The sequence below is a fragment of the Panicum virgatum genome, chromosome 5N, assembly GCF_016808335.1.
Source record: "Panicum virgatum strain AP13 chromosome 5N, P.virgatum_v5, whole genome shotgun sequence".
Taxonomy (NCBI): domain Eukaryota; kingdom Viridiplantae; phylum Streptophyta; class Magnoliopsida; order Poales; family Poaceae; genus Panicum; species Panicum virgatum.
In genome coordinates this window covers 45,610,419-45,622,680 of record NC_053149.1, presented here as the reverse complement: position 1 = coordinate 45,622,680, position 12,262 = coordinate 45,610,419, and the positions used below count along the sequence as shown (strand labels likewise).

At 51.1% G+C, this 12,262-nt stretch overlaps 2 protein-coding genes across 2 annotated transcripts; one reads left to right on the top strand and one right to left on the bottom strand.

Moving 5' to 3' along the window:
- The first annotated feature begins 341 nt into the window (after positions 1-341).
- Positions 342-2,761, top strand: LOC120673040 (very-long-chain aldehyde decarbonylase GL1-11). The gene is made up of 7 exons (XM_039953724.1): positions 342-675; positions 791-928; positions 1,353-1,498; positions 1,599-1,718; positions 1,812-2,024; positions 2,131-2,211; positions 2,296-2,761. Exons 1-7 carry the CDS (start codon positions 637-639, stop codon positions 2,363-2,365), a joined length of 807 nt encoding a protein of 268 aa, XP_039809658.1. The 5' UTR covers positions 342-636; the 3' UTR covers positions 2,366-2,761.
- Positions 2,762-3,919: 1,158 nt separating this feature from the next.
- Positions 3,920-5,772, bottom strand: LOC120674855 (adenylate-forming reductase 06235-like). The gene has a single exon (XM_039955961.1). The coding sequence runs from the start codon at positions 5,770-5,772 to the stop codon at positions 4,042-4,044; it is 1,731 nt and encodes a 576-aa protein (XP_039811895.1). The 3' UTR covers positions 3,920-4,041.
- Between the last annotated feature and the right edge of the window lie 6,490 nt (positions 5,773-12,262).

Genomic DNA, 12,262 nt, shown 5'->3' with positions numbered 1-12,262 from the left:
TACATTTCTAAATATACTCGGAGTGCTAGTAGAGCTAGTACTACGCCGAGACAGACAAGAAAGCTGGCGGCGTTGCTGGCTCGGTTCGGCCAAACCAGCTGTAGCATCTGTCAGTTATCCGTGGCATTTACCGAAACGGTCCAAAGGCCCAAGAAAGCCCATGTGTGTCCGCCCGCCGCCTAGGGTTCGATTCGCCCCATCCCCATCAGTCCAGCAGACGTGCGTGCGCGAGAGAGACACAGGCTGACAGGCACGCAGCCGGCCGTCATCAGTTCATCACACGCGCAGCAGCCCCCACGCACAACACCCCCCCAGCAGCCCCCCCGCACAACCCCCCCCCCCCCCCCCTCGCGATTTTCTATCCTCGCCGCTGGCTGCCTCTGCCGCCCCCTCCCGCTCGATCGAGATCTCCACCTCTACCGAGATCCATTGCGCCGCGGCCGCCGAGCGCCGCAGCCGAGATCCGCTACCTCAGCGCGGGGAGGCGGAGCCCGGCAGCACGACCGCAGAAACGGAGCACCCGCGTCGCCCTCAGAGCTGAGAGTAGGGGGGGGGGGAGGATCCAATCCGCTTTCCTCCACCTCGTCTTCTTCGCCGGGCCGGCGGCAAGGGCGCAACCCCGCGATCAATCCTACAATGGCGGCGCCCGTGTCCGCCCTGGAGTCCGCTTGGCAGGTATGCCCACATTATCCTTTCTCTCTCCCACTCCGTCTGCTCTCTCGGCTCACGCCATATCTCTGCTCTCTCTGCTCACTCCGTGTCTCCGCTGTTCGGGAAACGATGCGTGCAGCTCCTGATCGCCAACTTCACCGAGTTCCAACTCGCCACCGTCGTCACCTTCCTGCTCCACGAGACCGCCTTCTTCCTCTCCGGCCTCCCCTCCCTCCTTTTCGAGCGGTTCGGCCTCTTCGCCAAGTACAAGATCCAGGTAGTCCTTTTGTTTTGCTACAGGCAGCGCTCGGGGTGTAGTATGCGCGATCTATTGGACCTTGCAGTAGTATTGTTTCTTCTGTTCACGAATCTAATTTGGCTTTCCCTAGCAATTGGCATTGACATGTTCCATATGAAAGTAGGCACCACCCAGGACTAATACTATTTACCTAGAATTTCTGTTACGATTCACACTGGAATGTGATGCCTGGATCTCACCGTCAAAGAGAACATGCATTGCTCTGAGATTCTGTTCCCAGTTTATAGCGTTCGAGAGTAACTTGTCCTTTTCTCCTTTATTTTTTGGTGATATAATGTTTCATGTGTTGGAGCTAAGTAAAATCATTGAGCACCTATACTTCAAATCTTGCTACTACTGCATCTGGTTTCCTCAACACAAAAAAATGTGTGCGTGTTTGCAGAAGAAAAGCAACACCTCTGCTTATCAAAACAGATGCGTCCTGCGGCTCATTCTCTACCATGTCTGTGTGAACTTGCCTGTCATGATTTTCTCCTACCCTGCCTTCAAATTCATGGGCCTTAGGAGCTCTCTTCCTCTTCCACACTGGTAGAGATTCATTCCCTTGTCCTTTTACTCAGCCCACATTATTATGCATGAGCATCAACTGGAAGAACAAAATGTGACATGCTACCTATGTTTTCTGCAGGACGGTTGTTGTATCTCAAGTTCTTTTCTACTTTGTACTCGAGGATTTTATATTCTACTGGGGGCACCGAGCACTGCACACGAAATGGCTATACAAGCATGTCCACAGTGTCCACCACGAGTAAGCAATATTGCTTCACTTCACTACATCTTACTTTGCAGATGGGTGTTGTTTTTGTATCAGTCTAGTCTATGACATATCAAATCTGTGCAGATATGCCACACCCTTTGGGTTAACTTCTGAATATGCCCACCCTGCTGAAATTTTGTTCTTGGGATTCGCCACGGTTATTGGTCCTGCTCTTACTGGCCCTCATTTGTTCACCCTATGGCTTTGGATGGTGTTGAGGGTATTGGAGACGGTTGAAGCTCACAGTGGCTACCACTTCCCATGGAGCCCATCAAATTTCCTTCCACTGTATGGCGGGTAAGTTAGCTAGAGCATTATTCTCCCATAAAAGTAGTTGTATCAGATGGTACAAGAATTGTTTTAATTTCAACATTTAACACTACTGGAATTTTATCATGAACAGCTCAGACTTCCATGATTACCATCACCGTGTGCTCTACACTAAGTCAGGGAACTATGCCTCAACTTTTGTTTACATGGACTGGTGCGAATCTGTTTCCATTGGCACTGTTGTGTTGAGTCGAATGAACTACCATACATGCGGAGCCCTTTAACTGTCGTGTTTCAGGTTGTTTGGGACAGACAAGGATTACCGCAAGGCAAAGGCTGTTGAGGAGAACGAAGGGAAGAACCTGTAGATCACGAGACATCAGCAGTACTGGTAGCTAGCCACCATGCAGAGAATTCACCGATTGAGACTGCATATATCTGTGTATGACTAGCCTGGCAACAACTTTCCGTCTAGAATCAGCCGCATGCATCTCAATGATGTATTCCCGTATGTATGTATGCTTGCGTGTTGCAACTTCTTAGACTAGATCAGTGGTGCTTGATCGGTCTTCTAATTAACTCAACTGTCCCAGTTTGTTGGCTGCTGGTTCTTTTGCAAATATTATCACTTGTACCAAGCAGAGGCATCTTTGTCAGACCTAGCTATAGTACATCTGTATAATGTATCTGATAGATGTGCTGGGCTTGGCAGAGAAACTGTTGTCTAGCAGAACCCATCCATTCAAAGAGTGTTGATGACAGTACATGCTAGTTATAACATTTCTTGCGCTTTTACAAACTTGGTGAAGATTCACAGTGAACAGAAGGAAAAAAAAATAAATGCAAAATGAAAATAAGGTATATATGTACAACTATACTGCAAAAGAAACTGAGGACAAAAGAACGAAAAAGAGGGGAAGTTCGGTTAGTTATCCGTGCTGCTTTGGTTCTGAATTTTACCCGACCTCCGCCACCGAGGCGATCTCCCCTTCCAAATTGCTAGCTGATCTGGAGCTGAGTGAAACAAAGAAAAAAGTATGAGAAAGCTGCAATACTCTCGACGGAGCTGCTAGTGTCTGAACATCCGATCTAGGCACTACCATCGGACGGTACCAACAATAAAAATTCCCTCCGCAACATTATATGATGTTGTACCAACAATAAAAGTTCTCATCGCAACATTATCTGATGTTGCATGCAACATAATATCGAATGAAACACTTAGAACATATTATTGCAACATTTGTTTGAAATATTTGCAATATCGAAAATCAACGTTTGCGACAGCAAAAAATGTTGAAAAATAGTTGTTAGCCATCCGTTAATGGTGAGCGAAAAACCCGTCGTGGAATCTGTTTCATATTTCATGGAACGCTCAAATCTCTCACTAAAATTTCATGAAATTTATACCCGAACCTGGCCTATACATTTGTCGGGTCAGGTCGGTTTTTTTAGCGGGTCAGCTCAAGTTCTTCGGGTCGGACAGCGATGATCAGGTCTGATCTATACCAATATATGCCTTTAAGGCTCTCTACAGTGTGATAGTGAAGCTAGAAAAAATGTAGGTCTCATGATGAAAATACAAGCATCGTCATGGCATCCTGCGTTGTATGGATAAACTTAGCACTGAAACTAGCTACCAAGCATGAAACCCTATATACAATAAACTAATGCTGCGTTTTGGTATCCAATCAAGCAAACCCTAAATACTTCTAAGCTCCCAACGACTGCACAAATATTTTTTATTGACCGAACATGGAAGCCTCAACTTGCATCACTCTAGAATCTTCAAGCATCGGCATCACTTTGGTAGTTGGAGAATTTATGTTATCCTGTTTTGTAGTTGAATGTTGGAAATCATTTTTGCGATAGTTAGAGGGTGTAAATCGAACTTTTCCCTTTGTAATAAGCGTGTGAGTTATCATTGACTGAAATTGATAAATGGTCTCTATATAAATTGATAGCAAATATTTATCGAACGAATTGATGTTTTCACTTGGTACCCAAAGCGCGAAAGTTATTGGTGGTCCATTCCAATGTGGGATCAAGAATCCCAGATAGGCCCGAACGCCGGGATGCCGGCCTCGTTGCAGCCCGTCACGACGTCCCTGCTCCCGTCCGGATTGCTCCTCACCACCACCACCTCCGAGCCCCAGCGCCGCGCCGCGTCCACGGCCAGCGCCGCCACGTTCGGCCGCCCCATCACCACCGTGCCGTGCACGATCACCCGCCCGCGCAGCCTCTCGCTGCTGTACGCCGCCGCCTTCATCTCCTCGCCGTAGTTGGCCTCGATGCCCTTGGCCACCCACACCAGCGACAGCTCCGCCGGGCCGGGCTGCATCAGGAACGACATGAACACGCATATCCCGGAGCTCGTCGCGACCATGGTCGCTCGCTGGTACATGTTCAGGAGGTAGGGCAGCCCGGCGAAGTGGACGCCTCGCACCCAGAGGTGTGTTGGAGGGTCCGAGATGAGGGCCCGGGTGAAATCTCCCACCGCGCCGGCGAGTATCGCGTGCGTGTCCCCGTTGTCGGAGATGATGCCGAAGGCATGCCACTCCGAGAGCGGAGAGCGGCTGATGCGACCGAGCAGCCCGCCTTTGACGCCGCCCTGGAAGGTTATGACCGATGCGTGGCTGGAACGAGCGGTGACCTTGACCGGCACGCGCCGCACGGTGAGCCATGGCAGGAAAGTGAAGAAGGTGATGGCGGCTGCGAGCCAGAGATCCTGGCGCTTGACGAGGACGGAGCCGGTGAGCCGGTGGTAGGAGGCGGTCGCTGGGTCGTAGCCAGCAGAGAGCACGACGAAGACCCAGAGCAGCGCAAGCGCGCTCCAGCCGGCGAACCGGTGCGTGCGCTCGAACGCGTTGTGGTGGAGGTGGCGCACCAGCGGGAACGCGGCCATGCACGAGAGCGCCAGGAGGCCGAGTATTGCTGCCGCGACGCCGACGACCTCGCCGGGCGTCACGTCGCGGTGCTGGAGCACCTGCACGAGCGCGTACACCAGCCACGCCAGCGACGACACGCCGCAGCCGCTGTGCACGCCGCCTAGCGACTGCAGGATGGCCGTCACGCCGGTCTTGACGACGACTGGCACCCACGGCCGGCCGAAGAGCGTCACGGCGAGCCAGAACACGACCCGCAGCACCGCCTCGGAGCGGCAAAGCGTGAGCGCCAGGATGTTGCCCATGGCGAAGACGGCGGCGTGCTCCCTGGCGTAAGGGAAATGCCCGGTCGCCGCGAGCACGAGCCCCACCATGTTCAGCGCGACGCACAGCACGAACAGGCGCTTGTACACGGTGAACAAGCCCTGGTCGAGCAGTATGACGCCGAGCCTCGAGCGCTCGGAAGGCGCTGGCTTCGGCGGTGCTCGTGCGCCAGCCGCCGCCTTTCCCGGCGTGTCATCAGCGACCCCGGCTGCCGTGACGACGCCCAGTTCCTCGTCGGCGGCGTGGACGGCGCTGACCGACTCATCGTCCGTTTCCTCGTCGTCGAGGTCGCAGAAGTGGCTGCTTGGGCGGCTCTGTGGCCTTCCAAAAGCGTGAGAACCCCGCGCCGCAGCATGCATCCTAGAGGATGCACTGCTGAATGGTCGAGGTAACGATATCCACCGTTGGACCATCGGGGCGGGCGGCGGCGGCTGGTGGACTGGACGATCGGTGGCCTCGAAGGTGAAAGATGAGCTGCGCGGCGACGGCTTGAGCTCGAAGGAGACGCCACGGCAGCTCGAGAACTTGGTGTCCCTCGTGGCCTTAGCTTGGTCTTGACAATCCATATCCGTGGCGCCACGATCCAGTTTTTGAGAAAGGAGCTACTAGGGCAAGAGATGTGTGGCTTGCTCTTTCTAGATGTCCTACTGGAACATGTAGCACTAGGCACTAGCACGTATGTATTTATAGGAAACAAGCTGGGCATAGCTTGATAGCTGTTTGCATTGGATGCATGCATTGTTTGAATTTCAAGGAGAGGAAAGTACATTTAATTGGTTGATGAATTGCAGGTCGAGTTTTTTACTTTTTTTTTTGGTGATTGATTGCAATTCGTCACCGATCTTGTTTTTTTTTGTCTGCCATCCTAATGGACGGAACAGTCAATCGCCTAAATTCTATTTTTGTGTCAGGCTGCGTTTAGTTGATTTGGTCAAAATTTTTTGAAACGGAATCTTGCTATTTCTGACTACTAAATAAAGTCTATTTACAAAACTTTTTGCACGAATGAGTTGTAAATCGCGAGACGAATCTAATGAGCCTATTTAATTTATGATTAATCATAATTAGCGAATGGTTACTGTAGCATCATTGTTATAAATCATAAAGGTGCCAAAAATGTTCGATAACAACACCGATCTTCATCCAATAGGGATTGGTAATGCTACGGATCAGACACTACTATAAAAAATAATTTACTGCGACCTTTTTTTAGCACCTCCGAGACGGGTTGAAGAAATAACCACCTCATAGCCGAAGCAGTTAGAGAAACCGCCTTTCAAAATACATTTACCGAGGCGCTCACCATAAAAATGACCGCCTCGGTTAATATCCCTATTTTCGGAGGCGGTCAACTTATAAAAACCCACCTCGGTTAATATACTGAGCTCAATTAAAACCCATATGAGCTTGGTTATTGAGAAGACTATATAACTCAACCAAAACAAAAATCAAAACTCAAACCCTACTCTCTCTCCCCCCTCACTCTCTCCCTCCCCTCCCGCGCGTTGGCTCTCCCTCTACTCCCGCCGCCCCTCTCTCCCTTCTCCCTCTCCATCTCACGGTGGCGCCCATCTCCCTCTCCAACGCACGGCGGCGCACCGGCGGACCTCGCGCGGCGGCGAACCTCTCGCGGTGGCGGGCCTCGAGCTGCGCGGGCAGCGGCGGACCTCTCACGGCGACGGATCTCGCGCAGTGGCGGGCATTGCGCGCACGGCAGGCCTGGCGGTGACAGCGGGACGTGGCGGCTGCGGGATCCGCCGGCGGCGGCGAGACGCGGCAACGTCAGGATCTTGCGACGGTGGCGGCAGGTGGGTCGTGATGGGCTCGACGGGCTTTTCTTTTTTTCTTTTTTTATTTAATTAACCGAGGCAGGTATGGGATCCGACTCGGTTAATGCACAATTAACTGTGACGTTTGCTCCGAGCCGGTTGCAAAAAACTATCTCGGTTAATACTTTTTGCTCGCCTCGGTAAAGATTTCTGTAGTAATGAGACGTCTGATATCTGTTCAGCAGTCAGATGCTTGACACATGTTACAAGAGACAAGCATCAATGTTGCAATTATTATTTCTTCATTTTATACTACGAGTTGCACGGAACATCATATTAATGTTGCGGTGGAAATTTCCATCCTCAAATCGAATGTTAGAACTATTTGTATACATATTTTTTTGATGTTGCAAACGATGATTTCTAATATTGCAACTATTATTTATTAATATTACGATGGACCATCCGATAAAAAATTCTGATCAGACATGCGGACGCTATATAGTAGCGAATGGGGACGGTATCATTTTCCACCTCCCACACTCCCCGGGCATCCCGTTGCGCTAACCATTTTTTCTCAGGTCGATGCTAGCTCACCATGTTCATCACCGTTAGAGGTCGGGTCATCACCATTGTTAGATGACCCCGACATCAAAAAGGCTAGCTCGTCCGCTCCTATCCTTAGTTGCCAACCCCAGCCACCCTACCACCCGTATGCCGATACTTCTCAGTGTTGTTAGATGCATTGTTTCCCACTAGCCATTTGGCCACCTCTTTAGTTGTCCCTATCTGTCATACTTGGAAAGGCAAAAAAGAAAAAAAAAAATCCTTCTCTCATGCCCCTTGCATTGAGATGCTTCCTCAGCAAAACATTGGTAGCAGGCGGCTGAAAACATCCAAGTTTTTAGTCCCTTGGAAATAGGTCTTGTAAAAAATAGAGGATACTTTGTACATCGATTGATAGCGCAAAAATATCTCAAATTATTTGGTTTGTCAGTTTAGTCCCTCATTTAGAATCGTCGATTCAATTTTTGCCCAAACTATATACGCCAGTTAGATCAAATAACTCCCTAATAAAATTTGTCCTCTTTTCACCCTCATAACAAATTCAGCTTCCTTTTTGAATATGTGGGGTCATAGTTCACATTGTACCCTACTATATTACAAAAACTACTTACCATTTTTCACGATAATTTCATCACACAGGTGGATTTCATGGTACATTAAACCTTGAAATATGAAATTGCTTGAAAAATAATTGTGAAATCATCAAGTGGTTAAGATGTGCTGTACAATTTGACCCCAAGATGCAAGGAGAACGTAGGAAATGAAAATTTACTCCCCAAATTTACTCAAAATCGAGTCGTACCGTGCCGACCTCACTACCCAGGCACAACACTACACGCGCTGAGCTGTGCCGTGCCGGCACGATAGGCACGGTGGCTCAGCGTGCTCGTGCTGGCCTGAGGTCGACGTGGGGTCTCGACAAGTCGCGACAGGGCTACACCGGCGGCGCAAGGGGAGGCCGGCGGAAGCTGCGGTGAAGGCGCGACGGCAAGCTAGCGGCGACAGTGGCGCGCACGGGGAGGCCGCGCGGGAGGACAGCGGCGGTCATGGCACCGGCATGATGGGAGGCCGCATAGGAGGCCGACGGTGGCTGTGGCGTTGACGCGAGGAAAGGTCGGTGGGGGTGCGGTGGGTGCGTGATGGGAGGCCGCGCGGGAAGCTAGTGGCGGCCGAGCCGACGGCGCGACGGGAGGCCGTGTGGGAGGCCGGCGGCGGTCGTGGTGCAAAGGCGTGGGGAGCCGCTGGTGGCACGGTCCACGACGCGGGGAGGCCGGCGACCATGGCGCGGGAAGACCGGCAGCCATGGCGCGGGAAGGCCGCGTGAGACAGAGAGAGGAGGGAGGTGACGGTTGGATAGTTGAAGAAGAAAAAGAGAGGAGGGAGATTGGTGAAAATTAGGGTTGGGAAAAGATTAGAGCGGTCCTAGACCGTGCCGGCCTGACGTGCCGCTATCAGACACATCGGGCCCTCTATTTCGGGTCATGCTTGGACATGTCCAGCGTGTCAATATAGAGACCCAAGCACAGCCCAACTATCGGGCCCGTGCCACCCGAGGCCCAAAAGTCCTCGTACCGGGGCCGAGCTTGGGTCGGGCCAAATAGGGTCAGGCCTCGTGCCCCTATGGGCTTCGGGTCTTTTGGCCAACTATAAATATGTTGTTGTCGTATCATATTAAGCCATTCTAATAGCCAGCAAATTAAATATAATAAATTGGTTGTATAGGTGAACTTTACCATATTAATACTTGATTCATCTTTATTTCTTATCTGATTCTCTCATCAAGTTTATTGGAGTTTGTGTTGCAGCCCACTTCTCTCTCTTCTCTTCTCTTCTCTCCCCTACAACTCAGCACGAATATATATATATATAATGTGATGCTACATTTATCCCGTCTATATCGCCTCATAGTACTTGCTCTTATTATAATTAATTTTATGGTTGTTGGCCAGGTCAACTAAAACACAAACTAATGATCAAGTAATCCCAACCTGCAGATTTAATTACGAGGCATGTCAGTGCATGTGCAATGACGAGCAAAGCCATCATTAGAAAAAGAAAAAAAAAGGAGCGCGTGATGAGGGTCAGCCGATGACCAAAATGCATGCATGTCAAAAACTTTTAAGATGATCCATGACTTCTTGGTACAAACTAACATTCCATTGCCAATATAAGACCATGTTTAGTTCTCAAAAATTTTCAAAATTCTCCGTCACTCGAATTTTTGGCCACATGTATGGAGCATTAAATGTAATTTAAAAAATAACTAATTGCACAATTTAGCTGTAAATGATGAGATGAATCTTTTGAGCATAATTAGTCCATGATTAGACACTAATTACCCAATAAAAACAAAATGCTACAGTAGCCGAATCCAAAAAAATATCGCGAACTAAACACGCCCTAAATATATAATGTTCGAATTGGTAAAGCGTTCCATCATATCTGTACTGTGATTTGATGGGAGAGATATATGCGTGGGCATGATCCCTTGCAAAAACAAATGAATACATAGATCAATGAAGCATCGACGACATGGACACGGCAACAAGTGGGTGCAAGTGGTACATCGATCGATCCCGCGCATGAAACTTCTTAGCCGCCGTCTGCTTCTCTCCCTTGCTAGTTGCTCCTGAATGGATCACATGTTTGGTATTATATATATATACCCGTGTGCGTATATATATAGAAGTGCATGTTATTCAGTAACAAGAAAAATGCTAACGTGTGCGTGGCAGCTTATTAATAACTAACATGAGATGATATGCCTTATGGACACAATGTAATCCGAGTGTGGGCTAACGTGTGTGTGGCAGCTTATTGATAACTAACATGCACTACTGCAAAAAAAAAAGGTTTGTAGGGGCGGATGAAATAACATTTTTAGGGGCGGACGCCGCACCCGCCCCTGTTTTCTGCAGCTAGGAAAACAGGTGCAGAAAACAGGGGCGGGTGCGGCTTCCGCCCCTAAAAATGTATTTTCAGGGGCGGGTCACCCCATCACCCGTCCCTATAAATCGATTTCTAGGGGCGGGTCATCCCATCACCCGCCTCTAGTAATAGATTAAAAAAAGGAAAAGTCCTATTTTCAACACTAAACTTTCACGATCGTCCGATTTTCAACCCAGAACTCCTAAACAGACATCATACACCCTCAAACTAACAAAACCGTGCAAATTACCCCTAAACCGAATCCATCCCGGTTTTCAGCCACATCACATGTCCACGTGGCGTCAGTGGCCACATCAGCTTTTACCCTCTCCTCTCTCTTCCTCTCACAGACAGGTGGGTCACTGGCTCCCCTCTCTCTTCTCGCTGCCGGCACCAGCTCTGTCTTCCTGCGCCGCCATCACCCGCCGCCGCCGCCTGCGCCTGCCGCTGCCTCGCCGTCGCCTGCCCTCTTCTCCATCTTCCTCCACTACCTGCGCCTCCACCGCCGCGGTCCGCTCCACTTCCTCCACCTCTTCCCGCGTGTATTCCACCTCTGTTGTGACACCCCGGCCCAGGGCTTAATAGGATTAATAGGATACTCATACCAACAAGTTGCAACTTTTTTTTCGGAAGCCGGTATCCAAAGAACTCCGAGGTTAAGCGTGCTTGGCCCGGAGAAATTTGGGGATGGGTGACCGACCGGGAAGTTCTTCCCGGGTGCGCACGAGTGAGGACAAAGTGTGCAGAAAAGACTGGTGTTGGTCTGTGAGGACAGTCTATATCCTAGAAAGCAGCCAGATGTAAGTGGGCCCGGCCTCGGGGAGGCGGGATGTTACAGAATGGTATCAGAGCCGACTCTCGCGGTTTCACGGGCACGTACGGGCGTAAGTGCGGAGGCATGAGCACAGGCGCGTGGGGGCGCAAATGCCACCGGCATGTGCACGGGCGCGTAGCGGGTCAGTGCGCGGGCATCTGGGATGCGCCGTTGTCACTGGACGCACGGACGTGGCACAGGGACCATTGGCACTGGACGCACGGACGTGGCACATGGGCTGCTGGCACTGGACGTACGGGACGTGGCCAAGAGAGGACGTTCCTGGCTTGCGATTGACCGACGAGGACGTCGGTCTTTTAAGGGGGTGAGCATGTGACACCCTGGCCCAGGGCTTAATAGGATTAATAGGATACTCATACCAACAATTTGCAACTTCTTTTCCGGAAGCCGGTCTCCAAAGAACTCTGAGGTTAAGCGTGCTTGGTCCGGAGAAATTTGGGGATGGGTGACCGACCGGGAAGTTCTTCCCGGGTGCGCACGAGTGAGGACAAAGTGTGCAGAAAAGACTGGTGTTGGTCTGTGAGGATAGTCTATATCCTAGAAAGCAGCCAGATGTAAGCGGGCCAGGCCTCGGGGAGGCGGGACGTTACATCTGTCCCTCGCTCCCTCTCGCCCTCTCGCTGACCCCGCCGTCGCAGACCTCCTCGTCATGGCCAGCGACTCCGCCGACGCGGCGCGGACGCTCCACCACCTGATTGCGATGTCGGCGTCTCGCGCCTTGCCCCTCCACTCCACCTCCGAGCTGGAGAAATAGGGGAGGGGCGGCGCTGGCCGGCCAAATTCTGGCGGATTGACTCACCGGCGGTGAAGGCCAGGTAGGGGATAGGCAGGAGGGGACCTAGGGCTACTTCTGGGTGGTTTGGGTCGAGCTCGGGGTGGCCGAGAGGGGCGGCACCACGGAGCAATGGAGCACGGTGGTGACGGCCGTCCGGTGGCCCTGGGCGGCAACGAGCAGGC